The following is a 19,395-nucleotide window of genomic DNA, read 5'->3' on the forward strand; positions in this document are numbered from 1 at the left end:
CACAGATTGAGCTGGCAGCTGCTCTGAAGTGAGTGTGGTCCTCGGATATCATAGCTGGCGTCTGAGGATGTGATGGCTACTTTATGTACCAACCTGACTGGATATCTGGCCAAACATTTTTTTCCCAAGTGTACATGGGAAGGTGTTTCTGGAGGAAATGAGCATTTGAACAGGAAGGTGCAGGAAAGTCGCTTGCCCTCAGTCCGTGTGAGCAGAACCACACGGCGGAGGAAGGGAGACGCCAGCTCTCCCTGCCGGACTGTCTGGGCTGAGACGCCAACCTTCTGCCCCTTGCGTGCCGGGCCCTCAGGCCTGCAGACTCGCACCGAACCACCCACCAGCTTTCCTGGGCCGCTAGCGTGCAGGCGGCAGGCCACAGGACTTGCGGGCTTCTGGAGCTGTGCAAGCAATTCCTTATTTTATCTACACGCACACGCACACACACAGATAGGTTCTGTTTCTCTAGACAACTCTGACCGACACAGAAGGGCAGTTGTGAGGGGGTCACTTCCTCACACTGTGTCATGTGCCAAACGTGGATTTGGGACCAGAAGCTCTCCACTTGAGAGACACTTACTGGCTGGGTACTTTGAGACACTCAGTTGGCCCCATGTTGGGCCAAACACTGCCTCACGGGTGGTGGCCAATGGGCTGCCGCACAGTCAGGCAGAGGGCAGTGGACACCTGGTCTACAATGCTGTTCAGGTGCTCAGCCCTGTCCGACTCTGCGACCCCATGGACTGCAGCACGCCAGGATCCCTGTCCATCGCCATCTCTCGGAGTTCACTCAAACTCATGTCCATTGAGTTGGTGATGCCATCCAACCATCTCATCCTCTGTCGTCCCCTTCTCCTCCTGCCTTCAATCTTTCCCAGCATTGGAGTCTTTCCCAAGGAGTCAGTTGTTCGCATCAGGTGGCCAAAGGATTGGAGCTTCAGCTTCAGCATCAGTCCTTCCAATGAATATTCAGGATTGATTTCCTTTAGGATGGACTGGTTGGATCTCCTTGCAGTCCAAGGGACTCTCAAGAGTCTTCTCCAACACCACAGTTCAAAAGCATCAATTCTTTGGTGCTCAGCCTTCTTTATGGTCCAACTCTCACATCCGTACATGACCACTGGAAAAACCATAGCCTTGACTAGACGGACCTTTGTTGGCAAAGTCATGCCATCTACTACGGCTAAGTTAAGGCTATGTGTAGTCGCTCAGTCGTGTCCGACTCTCTGTGACCCCATGGACTGTAGTCCACCAGGCTCCCCTGTCCACGGGATTTCCCAGACAAGGATAGTGGAGTGGGTTGCCATTTCCTTCTCCAGGGGATCTTCCCGACCCAGACATCAAACCTGTGCCCCCTGCGCTGGCAGGAAGCTTCTCTACCACTGGACCGGGGAAGCCCAGTGAGGGTGCCTACAACTTGCAGCTGCTCAGTCACTAAGTCGTGTCCGACTCTCTGCGGCCCCATGGACTACAGCACACCATGCTTCCCTGGCCTTCACCATTTCCCACTTTTCTCAAACTCGTGGCCATTGAGTCGATTCAGCCTGGTAGTAGACGCAAATGTTCAAGAACCTGTGAGAGCCTGGGCACGGGAGACAGTGTGCCAATTTGAACCAGCCAATCACGTTTCTTCAGACCAAGGATCGCACATCACAGCATAGTGCCAACAACAGGCAGAGAGGCCTCCTCCTTGGAAGGCTGCTCAGACAGAGTCACAGTGGCATCCGCAACGCTCGCTGTCTAACACGGCGTGGGGAGATAAAGCCGGGACGTGCCGGCTTTCAGGGTTTCCTGAGTATACGTTCAACACCAGGGGGACCGAGGCAGGTCCCTGCTAGACGGATTCCTCGGTTTTTCCAGGTGATCTGGAGCGATGGAGGGGGAGGCAGGGAATGCTGTTATGAATACACAATTCTTCCCACGGCGGGAGGACACAGCCATGCTGTATCTCAACCTTCTTTTTCTGTATCTAACGCCAGGAACAAGGCTGCAACAGCGGCCTGATTCCTAAGCAGGAAACTAAGACTTTAAACCCTGGTGGCAGAATTCCAAAGGGCCTTGCCTTCCACCCCTCTGGCAAGACCAAGGTGGACAGTGACTGCAGCCGCACTGCCCGCTGGTAGGGGTGACCCCTGGCTCTGGGTCCGCACCCTTACCCGGGGGGCAGAGTGGACTGGGGGAGGCGCTTGCTGGACGGCCACTGCTGCCTTTGGTCTAGACCAGCACCATGGCCAAACGCGACGTCCACTCCAGAGGTGAAGAATCGGGGTACCAACAGAAAGGCAGTCGCAGCCAAGGGGAAAGGAAGAATGGTTATTCAAGAGGGAAAGGCGGTATTACGTTTGTCCACACCGCATGACCATCTCAGGGGGCCTGGAGAAAGAGATGATGTCACCTCTCAGCTCCATCACACCAGACGTCTGAAAGCGGGGAGCCAAGCTCACGCCTGCCTCTGGAGTCTGACAAGGCGGAATGGAGGCCGGGGACCCCGGCAGGCACGTGGTCACGCGAGAGACGACGCAGCGGATGAATGGCTAATGACAGCTGGGGCCTCAGCCTCAGTCTCATTCTGCAGGTGACTCCCCCCTGCGCCACGTGTCCACGTAGCCCTGGCGCCGCTGGTGAGGCTATAAAGCCAGTGATAATGGTCAGGTACGTGGGGACACTGAGCTACAGCTTCTGAAGGACGGAAGACACCAATGGAAAATGGCTGGCCCGAGAGAGCAACTGGACTTGCCTAATCGTTAGCTAATTTCTCTGCTCAACAGTCCCACTCAAGTTCATTGTTAGGTGCGAACAGTGGTAGGTTAACAGGTCAAACAGGTAACACTACCCACACTTGCGTGTATGGGAAGTCATGTCCAACTCCAGGCAACCCCATGGACTGCAGCCCGCCGGGCTCCTCTGTCCATGGGATTCTCCAGGCAAAAATACTAGAGTGGGCTGCCACGCCCTCCTGCAGGGAAGCTTCCTGAACCAGGGATCAAACCCACATCTCTTCCCTCTCCTGCACAGGCAGGCGGGTTCTTTACCACTATCACCACCTGGGAAGTCCCAACACTATACACAGATGACCAGTTCCTGGGTGATGTCCAAGGTGACAAGCCAGGTGAGGTCCACACTGGGAGAAGGAAAGGGGGTACCAGGAAACGAGTCAGAAGCAGAGTCAGAAGTGAGCGTGTTCCCATTGCCATCCTTCCAACAAGAGGCGAGGGCCCGGCTGGGGACCGCGGACACTCGGGAGCATCATCCTAAGCACGTCACAAAAGGAAGCAGGGTTTCTTTTTTCACTTTTTTACTTTATAACCCTTTGGAACTATTTGAATATATATATATTTGTAATATATATGTGCTACTTTCATAATTAAACAAAAACACAAAAATGATCTTAAAAAAAAAAAGAACTAATCACAGTGTAACATGAAACAGAATATCATCGTTGGGGACAGGTCACCCAGTTGAGTCCAAAGCTCCAACGCGGTTTCCAGTCTCGGTCGCCATGTCCAGCCTCCGATCCTCCGACCCCTTCCACGGGGCATCAGCGATGGCCTGCAACTGCCCTTAAAGCCCCGTCCCGCGCCCAGGAGAGGCCAGACCGCGAGGAAGGAAGTCAGCAAAATTAAGTTAATTTACAGCATCGGAGGAAACCGGCCACAGCGCCGGTCCCCCACGCGGCCGGCGGGAGCGTGGAGGCGGGCGCGCGGCCAGGGCGCCGGACCAGCGGGGGGACCCGGGCTCCACGCGCTGCCCACGGCGGGCGCCGCCTCACAGGGCGAAGGTGGTGAAGAAGATGTGCATCTTGGCCAGGAAGGTGGTGACGGAGCCCTGCCGCCAGAGCTTCATCTCCACGTCCAGCGCGAAGTCGCGCGGCTCGCGCACGGCGCGCTGCAGGAAGACCACGCCCGTGTAGGCGTTGAGGCGGCGCGTGCCGAAGTAGCCCTCCTCGTTGCCCCTGGTGATGGTCAGCGCGATGGTGTCGCCGGCGAAGACGGGCGCGGGGCTGATGCGGAAGATGTGCGCGGGCACCAGCAGCCCGGTCTGGAAGTTGAGCAGGTAGTGCGTGATGCGCGCGGGCGCGTTCTGGCACTCCAGGAAGTCGTGGCACTGCGTGCGCTCGCATTTCCTGCGGGGCGGACGCGGGGCGTCAGCGGGGGGCGCCCCCAACCGACGCCCACCCAGCCTCCGCCCGCAGCTCCGCCCTCGGCAGCCCCCAGCAGCCTGGGCTGCGTCACCTGACGCCCCCAGGCCCTCCGCTTTCCCGTCTGCAGGATGAGTTAATAGCCGCGCTGCTGGAAAGAGGTGAGTTATAAACCAGGCGGCAGCTCTCCCCGGCCCCGCGCTCCTTCCTGTCTGCCTTCATTCTTACCTCCCTACCTCTAGTTTTGTCCTTCCCACACCATTTGCATGGATTCCCTGGCCATGGTGTTTCTTTAGTCGTTTCTCAGACTCCCTTTTCTCCCGTAATTGACTCTCCTGAGCCGTTTCCCCCGCTGACTTGGGACGGCCTGCCCTTGTCCCTCTCCGAGTATCAGAGAGCTCTGAGTCACACCTGTCCCAGAGAAAGCCGGGGAGCCCGGCCACACTACAGGGTGACGACCAAACCCCATGGGGCCCCGACTCGATTTCTAAGCTCAGCAATAATCTGGTCTCTTCTTGGCGCAATGAGACTGTCTCCTCCATCACTAAACCCCCGTCTTGAAGCTCAGTGCTTCCAACAGGGGCACCAGGGCTCCGCAGTTGTAGGGGATGCTCTGAGCAGAGTTCCCGGACGGGGGGAGCCACAGCAGGCAGGACCAGGCCACGTCATACCCTGTGTAAGCTCATGGCATGTTGTCGCTCATCACGAGCTCTCACCCTCCCTGGGGCTGGCGCTACCATCACCCGTGTAGCAGGCGGAGCAGCTGAGACCCAGGGAAGGGAGGCCACCGGCCACCACACACACTCATCTAAACACCCACCACACCTGCACACCGACCCGCCCTCGCACTGTGTATTAGTGAGCATGGCACAGGGTCAGCAGGGCAGCCAGGAGTAAACCACGGGCGCATACGTGCCAGGAAGGGCCGCCTTAGGCGGGCCGTGCGTGCAGAGGCAAAAGAGGCTGGCAAAGCAGCGAAAGCAAGCTCGGAACAACCGAGCACATCTGCGTGGCAGCACCGATCGGAGGAGAGACGCTGGACACTCCGGCAAGCGCTTATGGAAACGTGTGTTTAGTACGAAAAGTGAAAGCGAAGTCGCTTAGTCGTGTCCAGCTCTTTGTGAGCCCATGGATTGTAACCTATCAGGCTCCTCTGACCATGGGGTTCTCCAGGCAAGACTGCTGGAGTGGGTGGCCATTTCCTTCTCCAGGGGATCTTCCCGACCCAGGGATCGAACCCGGGTCTCCTGCATTGCAGGCAGACGCTTTACCCTCTGAGCCACCAGGGAAGCCCCGTGTTCTTTAGTAAGAAGACAGGAAAAACAGCAAAATGCCAAGAAGCATCAGGAGGAAATGTGGTCACCAGCCTGTGAGATAGCCCCCACGTCCCCCCTCTGCAGTCACACCGCATGGACCGCCTCCCCGGTGACACCTACCCACCCGCACCCACAGCGCTGGACTGTGTGGCCAGTGGCAAGAGTGATGATACGTCGGTTTTAAGAGTACGTTGGGTCACAAAGGATTGTCACTTGCCTTCTCAGTGACCCAGGCTGGGGAGCTCCAGCCCCAAGGAGAGGCCAAGGTGGTGAGGCGCTGCAGCCTCCCGCCCAGAGCCGTGAGCAGGCAGCGGCATCCTGAAGCCCCGGCAGGCCTCCAGTGGACGTGGCCCCACGGGGCCCGGAGCAGAACCACCCAGCTCAGCTGCGCTCTTTGGTCACGACCCTCCCAACACCGTGGAGGATGGTACCTACTTGCCATACTTCTTAAGGTGCTACACGTTGGGAAACACTCGCTACACAACAGAAGATGGACGTGTGCGTGTGTTTGAGAGAGAGGGAGATGGAGGGTTTTTTTTATGTGTGTGTGAGTCTTCTTTCTTTCACTCTCTCTGTCCCAAACTTCCTGCAAGGTGCTTTCTTTTGCACCATTTATGGTCAGTCAGACCACACCCTGGACAGGGGGCCCGTGAAGATCAGGAGCTGACAAAGGTGGGCATGCTGGTCGCCTGGCCTCTGCCCCGGGCACTGCGGGACTGGGGCAGGGTGCCCGGGCCCAGGGCCGGGGGGACGACTCACATTTCGGAGACTCGGACGTAGTTCGGAGGGCAGTCGAAGCGCAGGCAGCGGAAGCCGCCCTTGACGTTATGGCAGGTCTCACCCTCGGAGCAGTTGTGGGTGCCCAGCACGCACTCGTCCAGGTCTGTGGGGAACACAGGGTGATGGGCGGGTTTACGGGGGCCCCGGTCTGGAGACCCTCGTCCGAGCACCACACACCCCAGCCCGCCCTGGGGGCCTGGGTCTCGGAGCAGCTGGTCCTGTGGGTGCACAGCTCACACGTCCCCATCTCATCCACTCTGGACAACAGTCCGGGCCTGGAGCCTCAGTGGGGTTGGCACTGGGGAGGAAGGCTCAGGGGGAGACAATCTGAATGGACACACAGGTGTCCAGCCTGAAGCACCTTCAAGAGCCAAACTCAGTGTAGCGTCTGAGCTTTGAGATGCCCCTCTGGGTTCCATCAGGCAGACACAGCCTCAGCCTCCAGGGTGAAACCACGCTCCAGGCACGTGAAGGCATCATTCCCACCTGGCCGTTTACAGCAGGTGGGATCCTTGTCTTTTACAGAATCCAGACTGGTTATTTTTTTTAATTAAAATTAGTAATAAACTGTGGAAAATTCTGAAAGAGATGGGAATACCAGACCACCTGAGCTGCCTCTTGAGAAACCTGTATGCAGGTCAGGAAGCAACAGTTAGAACTGGACATGGAACAACAGACTGGTTCCAAATAGGAAAAGGAGTACGTCAAGGCTGTATATTGTCACCTTGCTTATTTAACTTCTATGCAGAGTACATCATGAGAAACCCTGGACTGGAAGAAGCACAAACTGGAATCAAGATTGCCGGGAGAAATATCAATAACCTCAGATATGGAGATGACACCACCCTTATGGCAGAAAGTGAAGAGGAACTAAAGAGCCTCTTGATGAAAGTGAAAAAGGAGAGTGAAAAAACTGGCTTAAAGCTTAGTTTTCTAAAGAAAACTAAGATCATGGCATCCAGTCCCATCACTTCATGGAAAATAGATGGGAAAACAGTGGAAACAGTGGTTGACTTTGTTTTTCTGGGCTCCAAAAATCACGGCAGATGGTGATTGCAGCCATGAAACTAAAAGACGCTTACTCTTTGGAAGGAAGGTTATGACCGACCTAGACAGCATATTAAAAAGCAGAGACATTACTTGGCCAACAAAGGTCCATCTAGTCAAGGCTATGGTTTTTCCAGTGGTCATGTATGGATGTGAGAGTTGGACTGTGAAGAAAGCTGAGCGCTGAAGAATTGATGCTTTTGAACTGTGGTGTTACAGAAGACTCTTGAGTCCCTTGGACTGTAAGGAGATCCAACCAGTCCATACTAAAGGAGATCAGTCCTGGGTGTTCACTGGAAGGACTGATGCTGAGGCTGAAACTCCAATACTTTGGCCACCTGATGCGAAGAGTTGACTCACTGGAAAAGACTCTGATGCTGGGAGGGATTGGGGGCAGGAGGAGAAGGGGACCCAACAGAGGATGAGATGGCTGGATGGCATCACTGACTCGATGGACATGGGTTTGGGTGAACTCCGGGAGTTGGTGATAGACAGGGAGGCCTGGCATGCTGCAGTTCATGGGGTCGCAAAGAGACACAACTAAGTGATTGAACTGAACTGAACTGAATATTAAAATAGTATTAACAGTAAGAACTCTGCAGCCAGGAAGCCCCAGCCAGCCCAGGGGTTCCTCTCCTGCAGGCTCCTCCCTGGGGAGGTCTCCCGCCTTCAGGACCACTCCCCAGGATCCCTGTCCCACTGGCAGGACAGGGTCCAGAGTGGAGTCCAAGCCTCCAAAACTCTCAGCTGGGTCAAGCAGCAGAAAGACCGCCCTGTTCCTCACCCCAGGCGTGGGCCCCGGTGAGCCTGGCCACCAGCGGCATTGGCCGTTCCGGGCTCACGCGCTCGGTGTTGTGGCTCTGGGCACACGGCAGGCTGTGAGAGGCTTCCTGCGCCCACTCGGGGGCTGCCTGAGGCCCCGCCGGCGCGGACCCTGCACTCACCCTTGCAGGACCTGCCATTGGCCGTAATGGTGTAGCCGGGCTCCGGGCATGCACACTGGTAGCTCCCTGGCACGTTGATGCACTGGAAGGTGCAGAGGACGCCGGCGCCCTGGGTGCACTCGTCAATGTCTGCCAGAGAGAGCGTCAGCCCTCAGGAACCCCCGGTCACCCTGTCCCTGCCCCGGCCTGGGGCGCCTAGGGGCCCTTCTCGCAGATGAGGACAAAGGGGCTGGGGACAGAGCTGCCCAAGACCACACCGGACCCACACGCTGGGGCCTGCCCCCGGGGCCGCTCCGGGCTTGCTGCGGCCAGCCGAGGGCCCATCAGGTACCAGACACGGCCTGGACGAGGCACAGCTGACCCCTGAACGACACGGGTTTGGACTGCGTGCATCCGCTTACACAGGGACCTTTTTCAATAAATACTATGGGATCCACCCTCGGGCCAGTCACCCATGTGGGACCACAGATACAGAGGGCAGGCTGTAAAGTTACACGTGACTCCAGGGGAGGGGAGGCCTTGAGCCCTGCAGGGTCCAAGGTCAACTATGTAACTTAACCCTTCACCCCACTGCGGTCACGACCATCGTCTCTGCTTTGCAGGGAAGGTGCCTGAAGTCAGACCTGGGAAGCACTTGTCCAGGTGCCAGGGAGCCACATGGCTGGGAAGGGACCGCCGCTCCGGTGCCGAGGCCTCTGTGTGCCCGGTGCGTCCCCCCCACCCCGGCGGGGACTCTCGAGCCTGACGCACAGGGGAGGAGCCTCCAGGCGGGGGCCCCGGGCGGACCAGGGGAGGCACCTGTGCAGGTGTGCCCGTCCTCGGCCAGCTGGTAGCCGTGCCTGCAGTAGCACTGGTAGGAGCCGTAGATGTTGGCGCATTCCTGGCTGCAGCGCTGGGCCTCACACTCGTTCACATCTGTGCACAGACCGGCCAGAGGTCACGGAGGAGCCCACCCGGACCAGAGCTGGGACCGGGGTCTCGCTCACGTGGAGCCTTCTCTTGAGAGACCATCGGTTCCAGCCTGCGCTTGGGGCTGATGGGGAACCCAAGGTCCAGAAAAAGGCAAGGGGTCAGCCAGGGACATGCAGTGAGGCAGGGGCGGGATTGTGGCGTCCTGGCCTGCTGCCTGGGGGCGGCAGCCACGGTGGCATAGGTCCTCCGGTGGGGACGTAGATGCTGCTGTACTGCGGGCCCACAGCAGCTTGGACAGGTGGCTCTGAGAGGCGCTAACAGGAATCTGCCCTCGACCCCCTTCATGGGGCTGGGGGAGAGGCGAGAGCCGGCCTGCGGGGGACGGGGAGGGAGGGAGGGAGGGACAGTGAGGGGGGCATTGGCTGAACCCCGAGCTCCGTGCAGGAAGGGATTTGTCTCTCGTTCATCCAGCCGAGACCTGCCGAGCTCTGACAAGCGCCAGGTCTGTGCCGAGCTTGGAGACACGGCCCCAAACAAGACAGACAAACACCCCTACCCCGTGGAGCTGATGAGGTCAGAGCGGCTGGCGGTGGCCCTGTGCACGAGCAGGGGGCTCTGGGGTAAGAGCAGGGTGAGCCGCGGTGGGGGTGGGGCTGACATCCCACACGCCCTTGGGGCTGCCGCCTGACCCTCACGGCCCCTCCGCACACACCGCTCTCACATGGAATGACTGAAGGCATGAATGAACGCGTAAGTGCCTGGTCTCCTCTACCAGGCTCCGAGGCCATGCTGGTTCCATCCCTGCGCCTACCGCGCGGCCTGGGAGAAGCAGGTGAGGTAGGGACGGAGGGTGGGTGAAGGCAGACGCCACGAGGGTGGGCTCGACGGCCCGCCCCCCACAGCTCTCTGTGCCCACCTGGCCTGGCGGAGGGGCTCAAAGGTGACGGGAACACCAATGACTGAACGCCAGCCACAGGGTCTGTCTGGGGAGCCCATCCGAGTGCCATGTGACGGAGCCAGGCCTGGCAATGCTCCGCTGCCCCTGGGCGGGGCTTGTCCCAGGGAAGCCCGCTCTTTAGCCAGGCCAGGCAATCAGAGAGAGGGGCCTGGCCTGCCTGGGGATCTCAGCAAACTCACCTCCCCAGGAGGAAAGAAGGAGAACAGCTCCTGGGGAAGGTGCCGGGAGAGACAGCGCCGGCTAGCGGGGGCTGGAGACCCCACACCCCCTTCACCCCTAGCGTGGGATCTCCGCCTCCCCACCCTAGTCCCAGCAGACCTGGGACAGTCCCTCCCAGGTCGTCAGCCCTGGGGCACCTACCAGTGTGTTCTTGTAAGTTTAAACCCACCAGCAACATGTAAAACCCAGCAGGATTTATGCGTAATAAATATCTGGGTTGCTGGGATCTGGAAAACCGTGACTGGTCCGCCTGCACAGCACACGGGGTGCTGCGAGGCCGCGGGCCTGTCTCCTGTCTCGCTCACTCGGCTCTCTGCCCAGACCCCAGGGCACCGTAGTGGTGACCGGGACCGGAGCCTACCAAGGGGCAGAAGCTGGGCTGCCAGCCCTGCACACGGAAACTCCCACCTCTGGGCATGCAGACAGCAGAGCCAGCCAGCTCCCCGCTCTGAGACGGGGGTTCCTGCAGGAAGCCGCGGGCAGCTTAGGCTGGGGGCTCAGGGGGCGGGTGGGCGGGGGGCCGCGGTACCTTCACAGTGCTTGCCGTCGGCCGCCAGCAGGAAGCCGGAGGCGCAGGAACAGCGGTAGGAGCCCAGCGTGTTCTCGCACGTGTGCTGGCAGACACGCGTGGGTGATGTCCAGCACTCGTTCACGTCTGCAGGCGGCAGGTGCAGGGGGCCTCAGGAGGGCAGAGGGGCCTGGACGCCAGCCCCCACCCCCACCCCGGGCAGAGGAGGGACCCAAAGGAGCAAGGGGGAGGAGGGATCAGAGCAGGAAGCAGCCGGGGTGCCGTAGGGAGATGGAGGGACGCACGGACAGACACAGGCAAAAAGCAAGAAACGAGGGCAACAGGAACCGTGAGGGGAGCCTCAGCTGGGCAGACACACCCAGAGAGGGCCAGGCAGGCGGTCAGAGCACGGCTGGCTGGGGCCTGGGGCAGGCAGGCACTGCTGGGGGCGCGTCCCAGCCCCCAGCCCCACCTACCGATGCAGGCGCGGCCGAAGGCGTCCCGCTGGAAGCCAGGCTTGCAGTCGCAGCGGTAGGAGCCGGGGAGGTTGTGGCACGTCTGGCCTTCGCCGCAGCGGTGCACACCCGTCTCACACTCGTTCACGTCTGCAAGGGGAGGCCAGCGGGGCACGCTGAGGCCCAAGCTCTCCCCCCTGCAGGAGCCACCATGCCCAGGGGCCCCAGGAGGGCGGAGGCTGGGGGGGGCTGTGGCGGGCCTCACCCACACACTTGGTCCCGTCCTCGCTGGCGTGGTAGCCACGTCCACAGATCACCAGGCTCCGTCTGCACGTGTAGGAGCCCACCGTGTTGATGCAGTTGAAGCCGGACCGACATGGCTCGGAGAGAGACGTGCACTCATTGATGTCTGCGGAGGGGATGCGGGTGACGGGGAGCCAGGTGCAGGCCAGCCCAGGTCAGGGCCGGAAGGTCAGGACCCTCCCCCCCCCCACCCAGTGCCTGTGTCCCAGGACCCAAGGGTGTTCCCTCCCAGAAGCTGGGCACTGTTGAAAACAGATGTGATACACCTTCATCCAGCCCAGTCCCACAGATGGGGCAAACAGACTAGAGGAGAAGCAGCTCGGCTGTGATCAGACAGCTCGGGGTAATGGGAGCTTCCGTCTGCAAAGGCCTCCGGGGCCCAGGCACTGGCAGTCACCGACACGGAGGCTGGGGGAGGGAAGGGCAGCCACCCAGGCGATCTCTCAAGCCCTCAGACCCATCCCCCCAAGCACCCTCCCCGAAGACCACCCCCACCCCCCGCCCCGGGGCCGGCAGACACAGCCGGGCAGGCCCCGCTCACCCACGCAGTTGCCCTCGGGGTCCTGCAGGAAGCCCTCCAGGCAGCGCTCCCGAGCCTGGCAGTGAAAGGAGCCCTCGGTGTTGCGGCACACGGCGCCCGCCGGGCAGTTGTGCGTGCCCAGCTCACACTCGTCCACGTCTGCCACAGAGACAGGGCTGGGGTCAGGGGCTGGCAGGCATGCACCCGCACGTCCCTGCCACAACCTTATTACAAAGGTCTCCCGCATCGCGGGGCGCTGCCGTGGCCCGTGCAGCAGTGCCAGCGATGTCACCCTTCTCACTGCCGGGCACTCCAAGATGTACATCTTTACTCAGTGCGCACGGGTACCCAGGGCCGGGGCCAAGATGAGCCCCCTCCCGCATGGGGGAAACAGGCACGGGCACAGTTCGGCGCTGCTCCTGGGCCGCCGGGCTTGGAGCTTCCAAGGATGAAGCCGCCAGACCCGCGTGTCTCCACTGTCCCCACCAGCCGTGCGGCCTCAGTGGGTCAGGGCCCACCCCCACCCCGCCCCCGCTGCCCAGCACCCAGTTTACAAAGTGCCGGCCTGTGCCCCCCCCACCCCGCAGCAGGCACGTCGGGCTGTTTCCCCAGATGAGGAAGCTGAGGACGGAGTCAAAAGACGACGCGGGGCTCGTGGCACAGCTGAGACCCCGTCAGCCTCCTGACGGCCAGGCCCACCTCGTGCGAGCGTCTGTCGTCCATCCGTCCACCCTCTCCGGTTTCCACAGCAGCCCAGTCTCTAAGGGTCCCATATTGGGTTCAGGGACCCCAGGAAGCCTGAGGACACAGCCTCTGCCCAGCCACTCTGGTCTAAGGAGGGTGCCCCGGGAGCAGAGGGCCAGGGGTGCCAGGCGTCCAGGGAGCCAAGACCACTCCCCAGGGGTCAGGGTTCTCTAAAGGGGGCTCGCCATTGATCTGCGTGTGCCCTGGGCGTGCGTGGGTGTGCACAGGTGTGCTACAAGGGGTCTGCGCTCCTCTCCTCTCAGCTCATTCCACCCCTGCTCTGAGCCCAGCTCAGGGCCTGGCACGGAGTGTGTTCGGTCACTTCCCTGAGCTCATGCCCAACCTCAGAGTTGCTTCCCATCAAAATTTTCTAGGCTTGCAACAATGGATCACTGCTCTGGGTCTCACCTCCTGGGTGACATCCTGGACGTTTAAATAAACTGTCACCGATCATGTGTGAAATAGAGTCCCAAGTCCTCGCCTGCCTGGGCCTGCCAACCCAGCACCCTCCTTCCATTGGCAGCGTGCCCCTAGCCAAAACTTCCCTCTGCTCCATGTACCAAGGCCCCCTCCTCCCCTACCCCCTAAGGGCTGGCACCTGTGTTCCTGGCACCCTTCCCAGGGGCTCTGCATTCTGTAGGGCCCTGCCTTGACATCACCCCCACAGGGGGCTGGCCTCTTTGGACCCCCAACTAAAGCAAAACCCAGCCTTAGCCCTGCCATCCCAGTGTGCCTGTGAGCCCCTGCCTACCTGGTCAAGAGACCAGACAGAGAAACACGCCCCCACAAGCACCCCCACCACCCAGAACCCTGCCGGGGCCATAAACAAAGCCGGGGGAGCCGCTGCTGAAATGGCTCAGCCGAACTTCTCTCTCTCCTGAGGTTAGGCTCTTCTGGTTAAAAAGGACAGAAATGACCCTTCTGTGGGAACGGAGGCATGAAGAGGAGAGTAACATGACCCAGACACGTTTACCTCGCCCCTCCCCCCTGCCACCAGTTTGGAGGCTACCTCTGTCCCCAAACACCATCATCTGTGGGGTCTCTTAACTGGCCAGCAACCCTGGAGCTTGGAACTTTCCTGAGGGAGCATGCTCTGAGCGGCCGGGGCAGGCGGCCTGGGAGAAGGGTGAGGGGCGGGGCGGAGCAGGGTGAGGGGCGGGGCAGGGTGAGGGGGCGGGGCCGGCAGGGTGAGGGGGCGGGGCCGGCAGCCAGCCCTCCTCACCTGTACACCGGCCCTCCTCGACCTTGTACCCTGGCTGGCAGCTCAGGGCGCTGTAGCAGATGAAGGAGCCCACCGTGTTCACACAGTGCTCACCGCGGCTGCACGTGTGCAGGTCTGTCACGCACTCGTTGATGTCTGCGGGGAGGGCCAGGCCGTCAGGGGCTGCGGGGTGGTCCTGGGGACAGCACCAGCCGACCAGCCCCGCCCTCCAGGTGCTCGCCTGCCAGACAGCAGCAGGCTCTGTGCCACCACCCATTCAACAAAGATTTATGGAGCACGTGCCTGGTGCCAGCAGCACCGTGCTTGGCCTCAGGGGCCCCGGTGAGCAAGACAGACAGGAGCCCTGCCATGGGGCACGCTCAGAAGACGCCCAGCAGACAGGCCTAAGAGGGAGGGTGGTCTGGAGTCTTATGGAAGAAACAGTGGGGTGGAGGAGACCAGGAGTGTGGGGGTGGGGGTGGGGGGCACGAAGGGTCATCAGGGCAGAGGGCACTTGAGCGACCATCTGAAGAGCTCCAGAACAAGCCAAACACACATCCCAGGCAGAAGGGGCAGATTCAGGGTAGGGTCCAGATATGGGGTGTGGGGAGAGGAGATGATCAGGAGACGCGGCGGGAGGCGGGAGCCATGGAGGGGTCCAGCAGAGGAGAGCGGACTGACTTGTTGGTAACAGGGGCCCCTGGCTGAGTGTGAACACTCCAAGGGATGAGGGGTTCACAGAATAGGAGATGAAGGGGCTGAGGCTGCCATCCACAGAGGCAAGGAGACACAGTCACGTTCTGAAAGTAATGTGAAAGTCAAACCAACAGCTCTATGATGGATGAGAGGAAGGAGAGAGGGAAAAAAGAAGGCAAGGGGTCTGGCCAAAGCTTCCTGGCCAAACAGCTGGGCAGCTGAGGATGGGGCCAGCTGAGGGGAGCAGGCTCACAGAGGAAGGCTGGGAGCCTTGGAGGGGACACTGAGTCCTGCCTCGGAGTTCACAGAACAGGTCTTAATGAAGCTGGGAACTTGGGAGTGGGGGTTACCTGGGGGACAGGACAGGCACAGAAGACGCCTAGGACCTACGCCTGGTGGGAGCAGGCGGCGGAGAGATGCCAGCAACGGAGGGAGAAGCAGCCCTGGGGAGGGCAGAGGGGACCCAGAGCGGTGACCAACGCAGACGCACGCGCGGGGGACACCACGAGCCGGCACCCCCCCAGCCACACCGGCGCAGCAGTCCTTACTGATCCCTTCATTCCCTGGACACACCTCAACGAGCACCTATTCTGTGCTAAGCCTGGGCGGCCTAGCCGCATGGGGGCCACCCCGAGCTGGCAGGGAAGTGGGGACAGGCGGGTGGAGGCACTGGGGAGGAAGGTGGCACGGTCTCGGAAGCTCCGCCTGCTCGGGGGCTGGAATGTCAGGGTCGCTCTGGGGGACACTGAGATCAGAGCTGATCCTACAAGCAGGACGGGGACCAGGTGGAGAGGAGGGGTACTGGGCTGTGGGGCAAGTGTGTGTTAGTCACTCAGCCGTGTCTGACTCTGCAACCCTATGGACTGTAGCCCACCAGTCTCCTCGGTCCATGGGATTGTCCAGGCCAGAATACTGCAGTGGGTAGCCTTTCCCTTCTCCAGGGGATCTGCCTGACTCAGGGATTGAACCCATGTCTCCTGCATTGCAGGTGGATTCTTTATTTTTTGAGCCACCAGAAAAGAATGCTCCCAAACTCCCAGGTGAGCCGACTGGTGTATAGGCTGAGCTAAGCCTGGTTGGGTGGGGACGAGGGAGAAGAAAAGGGGATTCTGGACCCATAGTTTCCAAGAAAGGCTTGGCTCAGCGAGATAGAGACTTCTGATTTACAGGCTGGATTGACACTTTCTCAGGACCCCAGAAACGTCATGGGTCAGGAGCCCCCCCGCCCCCGGTCCCCACCCTGCTCCGGAGCCTGGGAGGAAGCGTGTTGAGGGATGACAGCAGACGCCACTGACTGCACGGCTCACTAGGGACCCGGTGATTTAGAGCAGGGGTCCCCAACTCCGCCGGTCTGCGGGCTGTTAGAAGCCAGGCCACACAGCAGAAGGTGCGCCGTGGGCAAGCGGGCACTGCTGCGCTGCCGTTCCCCATTGCTCGCGTTACGGCCTGAGCCATCCCCCTCCTCCCCGTGGAAACCCTGTCCCCACAAAGCCAGTCCCTGGGGCCAAAGAGGGTGCAGACCGCTGGCTTAGAGGAGATGCCCTTCCATGACCTCGAACACTCCTTCCCAGCTAAGGAACTAGGTCTCACAGAGGGGATGTGACAACCAAAGTCCCACGGCCTGCACGTGGCAACAGCAACAGAGCTCAGAGTGCCCAGCTCTTTCCTCACCCCCGCAGAGTGGGCCACAGAGCCAGGGCGCCTACCTTCCCAAAGCCCAGCCCACCCGGAACCCTCTTCCCCAGGGCCCATGACAGTCCTCAAAGGACAGGGCACAGCAGGCTAACAGAAGAGCACAGGGGGTTCCCCTACAGAGGCCGCCAGCCTGTCAGAAGTCCTCTGGACTCGGCACCACTCAGTCCTGTCCCACTTTGGCTTACATACCTCCAGTGATGGGCAGCTCACTACCTATGCAGGCTGCCTCAGTATAACACATTTGTTGAATCATCATTATGACATCAAGCTCTAGCAAGTTCTTTACATGGACTCATCTAACCAGCACAGTGACCCTTGGAGGTAGATGCTATTGCTCTTTTCACGGGTGAAGAAACTTGAGTCTCAGAGAGATTAAGCGACTGGTCTTCGGTCCTACAAGTAGAAAGTGGCAGAGCCAGGGCTTGAACCCAGGTGGTCAGGCCGCAGAGGCCACACTCTTCACCCGGGCACCCATCTCCCGTCTCACCAGCCGAGGTTAACAGAATACGCCCGGAGCTTACAACGCACCCCAGAAGACACGTTTGCGGACAGACAAGTGATGCAGAGAATGAGAGCTCACAGGCGAGATGAACACGTGCGTGGAACAAGGATGGAGAGGAGACCGGGGTCCAGGCAGGATGTCAAGGAGGGGAAAACTCAGTGAACGACCATAAACCTTGCTGAATGGAGGCACCTCTGTTCTTAACCCCAAAACCCATTTTCCAGCCACCCGGCAACCCCTTTGAGAACAAAGTCATCTGTCGGACCACCAGGAAAACCTGCACACCACATCCTGGGAAGGTGCTGGCGGGCCCCACGGACCATCCTCCCAGACACACACACAGACACGACCCAGATGGGAGGAGCTGCCGACAAGCAGGCTCCGCAGGGCTCATGTTGTGCCCACGGCCGGGGGCTGGGGGGCAAACATGTCTGCAGCGGCCACGCAGATGCCCAGCGGTGGCGGGTGAGGCAGAGGACATGCCCAAGCTGGGCATGGTCCCCAAGCACAGAGGCGACGAGTGGGGGTCTGGGCGCAAGCTGTTCCCGCCTGCATGTGCTCCCTGCCATTGCTCTTCCTCCCCGCATGCCCTTCTCAATTCCCACGTCCCTGCTGTCCCTGGCGCCCCATGCCGCGTTCTCCAGGGAGGGTGTCCAGACACTGCCGGCTGGAACGGCCTCCCCCTTGGCCTGAGCCCCTGTATTTCCCAGTCTGCCCCAAGCTCCACTAGGCTGGGTCCCTCTCGGGTCAGGTCCACGATGTTTCCTCCGAGAAAACCTCAGACCCTCCCCCACCAAGCCATGGGAGACCAGCTACCCAGGCAGGAGGGCTCCAAGACTCAGGGTCACACAGCAAATGAACACCCAGCTGGGGTATACAGCCCCGGACCGTCCAGACCCCAGCTCCACCCGTTTGCCTTGGAAGGGACTTTGGCCCCACTGAAGTACGGTCTCAGCAGCTGAGGTCACGTGCTCACTGTGCCTGGCATACTGGCTATGCCACGCACATGCCACATAATCGCCAAACGGGGAGCAGTGCCTTGAGCACCCCCTTCTCACAGATGATGAAACAGAGGCCCAAGAGGAAGCTCAAGACCACAGAGATACCGGGCGGCCCTGCTCTGAAGCCCGGCCTCCCTGCCCCCAGACCCCACATCCTGTCCTGCTGCCCACGTGTCTCAATGCCCGCTCTTCAGTGAGCAGCCGGGTCATGCCTCAGTTCCAGCTCTGACTCAGGCCCATCCCTGGGGAGAGCGGCTTCCCAGGGGGTCAGTGGAGAAGCAGGGCAGGACATCAGGGGAGCGTGGGGGCCGTGCTGAGAGCTCACATGCAGAGGTCGGGCCCTTTGGCATGTGGCTGCGGGCGTGGCGGGCGGGCGTGGAGCAGAGCAGGGGGCGTGGCGGCAGGCGGGGCTCTGGCTTACCCACGCACTTCCTGTGCATGTTGAGGATAAAGCCCTCAGCACAGACCACTGTGTGGTTGACACAGTAGAAGGATCCCAGGGTGTTCACACAGAACTGTCGCCGGTTACAATCGTGAGCGCCCAGCAGGCACTCATCTTGGTCTAGTGATACGTCGCGAGAGGAGAAACAGAAGGGCCGTTAGAGAGGTGTGGCCTCCAGTGACAGATGGGGAAACTGAGGCCCAGAAGGGCAGGGAGCTGCCCGGGGCCTCTCAGCCCATCCATCAGCAGTCCCTCTGGGCTTTGGGCCCAAGTCTGAGTTTGTGCAGTCAAGAGAGGAGGGAGCAGGAGCTCCGGTAAGGGCAGGTGGCCAGGCGAAGCTCAGCGAGGGCAGACAGCCTGCCTGCGGTAACACAGCGGGCGGGACCAGAGGCTGTCCCCCGCCCATGCTCCAGAGACACTCCACCTCCATGGACGGCCAGGGGAGTCACAGGTGCTGGGGGCTGCAAACCTGAGCACTGAGGGGGCCAGGCTGGGGACATCCGCAGGAGCAGGGGCCAAGGGGGCTCCGTGGGCACTGCTGAGCCTGTTCTCTGTCCAAAGGGGAACTGGAGCTGTGGGCTCGGATATTATAAAGATCCGAGAAGAACCTGAAATTTGGATTCTTCTGAGAACAGTTCTGGAGCTGTCACTGTTGGTCACCTGGTGGATGATTTTAAACAGGATGGAGCCCAGCAGGACTCCCCTGCAGGGCAGGCTGCACCCATGGAACACCCTCGCACGCACCCCCTGACCTGGACACCACAGCCTTCACCGCTGGGGGCCCTGCAGACAGAAGCGGGGGCCTGGAGGAGCAGGGACACGGGCTCAGGAGAGATACAGGTCCCGGGAGATGGGGAGCAGAGCCAGCTTGGCCCCCACCATCTGAGAGAAAGGCTTGCCAGGCACCGCCGTGCTGTGCATGCTGGGCAAGTCTCCCACGCTTTCTGGGCATAAGGATGGTTTCCGCCCACACCAGAGCCGTCTCAGGCAGGCGGCTGGAGGGTTTTGGCTGCTGAC

At 60.5% G+C, this 19,395-nt stretch overlaps 1 protein-coding gene across 3 annotated transcripts in view; it reads right to left on the bottom strand.

The window, feature by feature from the left end:
- Positions 1-3,275: 3,275 nt before the first annotated feature.
- FBLN2 (fibulin 2) overlaps positions 3,276-19,395 on the bottom strand; it is a 65,733-nt gene continuing 49,613 nt past the window's right edge. Inside the window, exons 9-18 of one of the 3 annotated variants that reach the window (XM_069562440.1) lie at positions 18,358-18,498; positions 14,064-14,198; positions 12,119-12,256; positions 11,540-11,683; positions 11,296-11,424; positions 10,841-10,966; positions 9,021-9,137; positions 8,223-8,351; positions 6,211-6,334; positions 3,276-4,120 (exon numbers count right to left, since the gene is read on the bottom strand). In XM_069562440.1, the coding sequence (XP_069418541.1) occupies positions 3,763-4,120; positions 6,211-6,334; positions 8,223-8,351; positions 9,021-9,137; positions 10,841-10,966; positions 11,296-11,424; positions 11,540-11,683; positions 12,119-12,256; positions 14,064-14,198; positions 18,358-18,498 (1,541 nt within the window). In that variant the 3' untranslated portion in view covers positions 3,276-3,762. The remainder of the gene's footprint in view (positions 4,121-6,210; positions 6,335-8,222; positions 8,352-9,020; positions 9,138-10,840; positions 10,967-11,295; positions 11,425-11,539; positions 11,684-12,118; positions 12,257-14,063; positions 14,199-18,357; positions 18,499-19,395) is intronic. The other 2 variants (XM_069562438.1, XM_069562439.1) reach the window with 2 other exon arrangements.

This window comes from Ovis canadensis, chromosome 19 (assembly GCF_042477335.2).
Source record: "Ovis canadensis isolate MfBH-ARS-UI-01 breed Bighorn chromosome 19, ARS-UI_OviCan_v2, whole genome shotgun sequence".
NCBI lineage: Eukaryota > Metazoa > Chordata > Mammalia > Artiodactyla > Bovidae > Ovis > Ovis canadensis.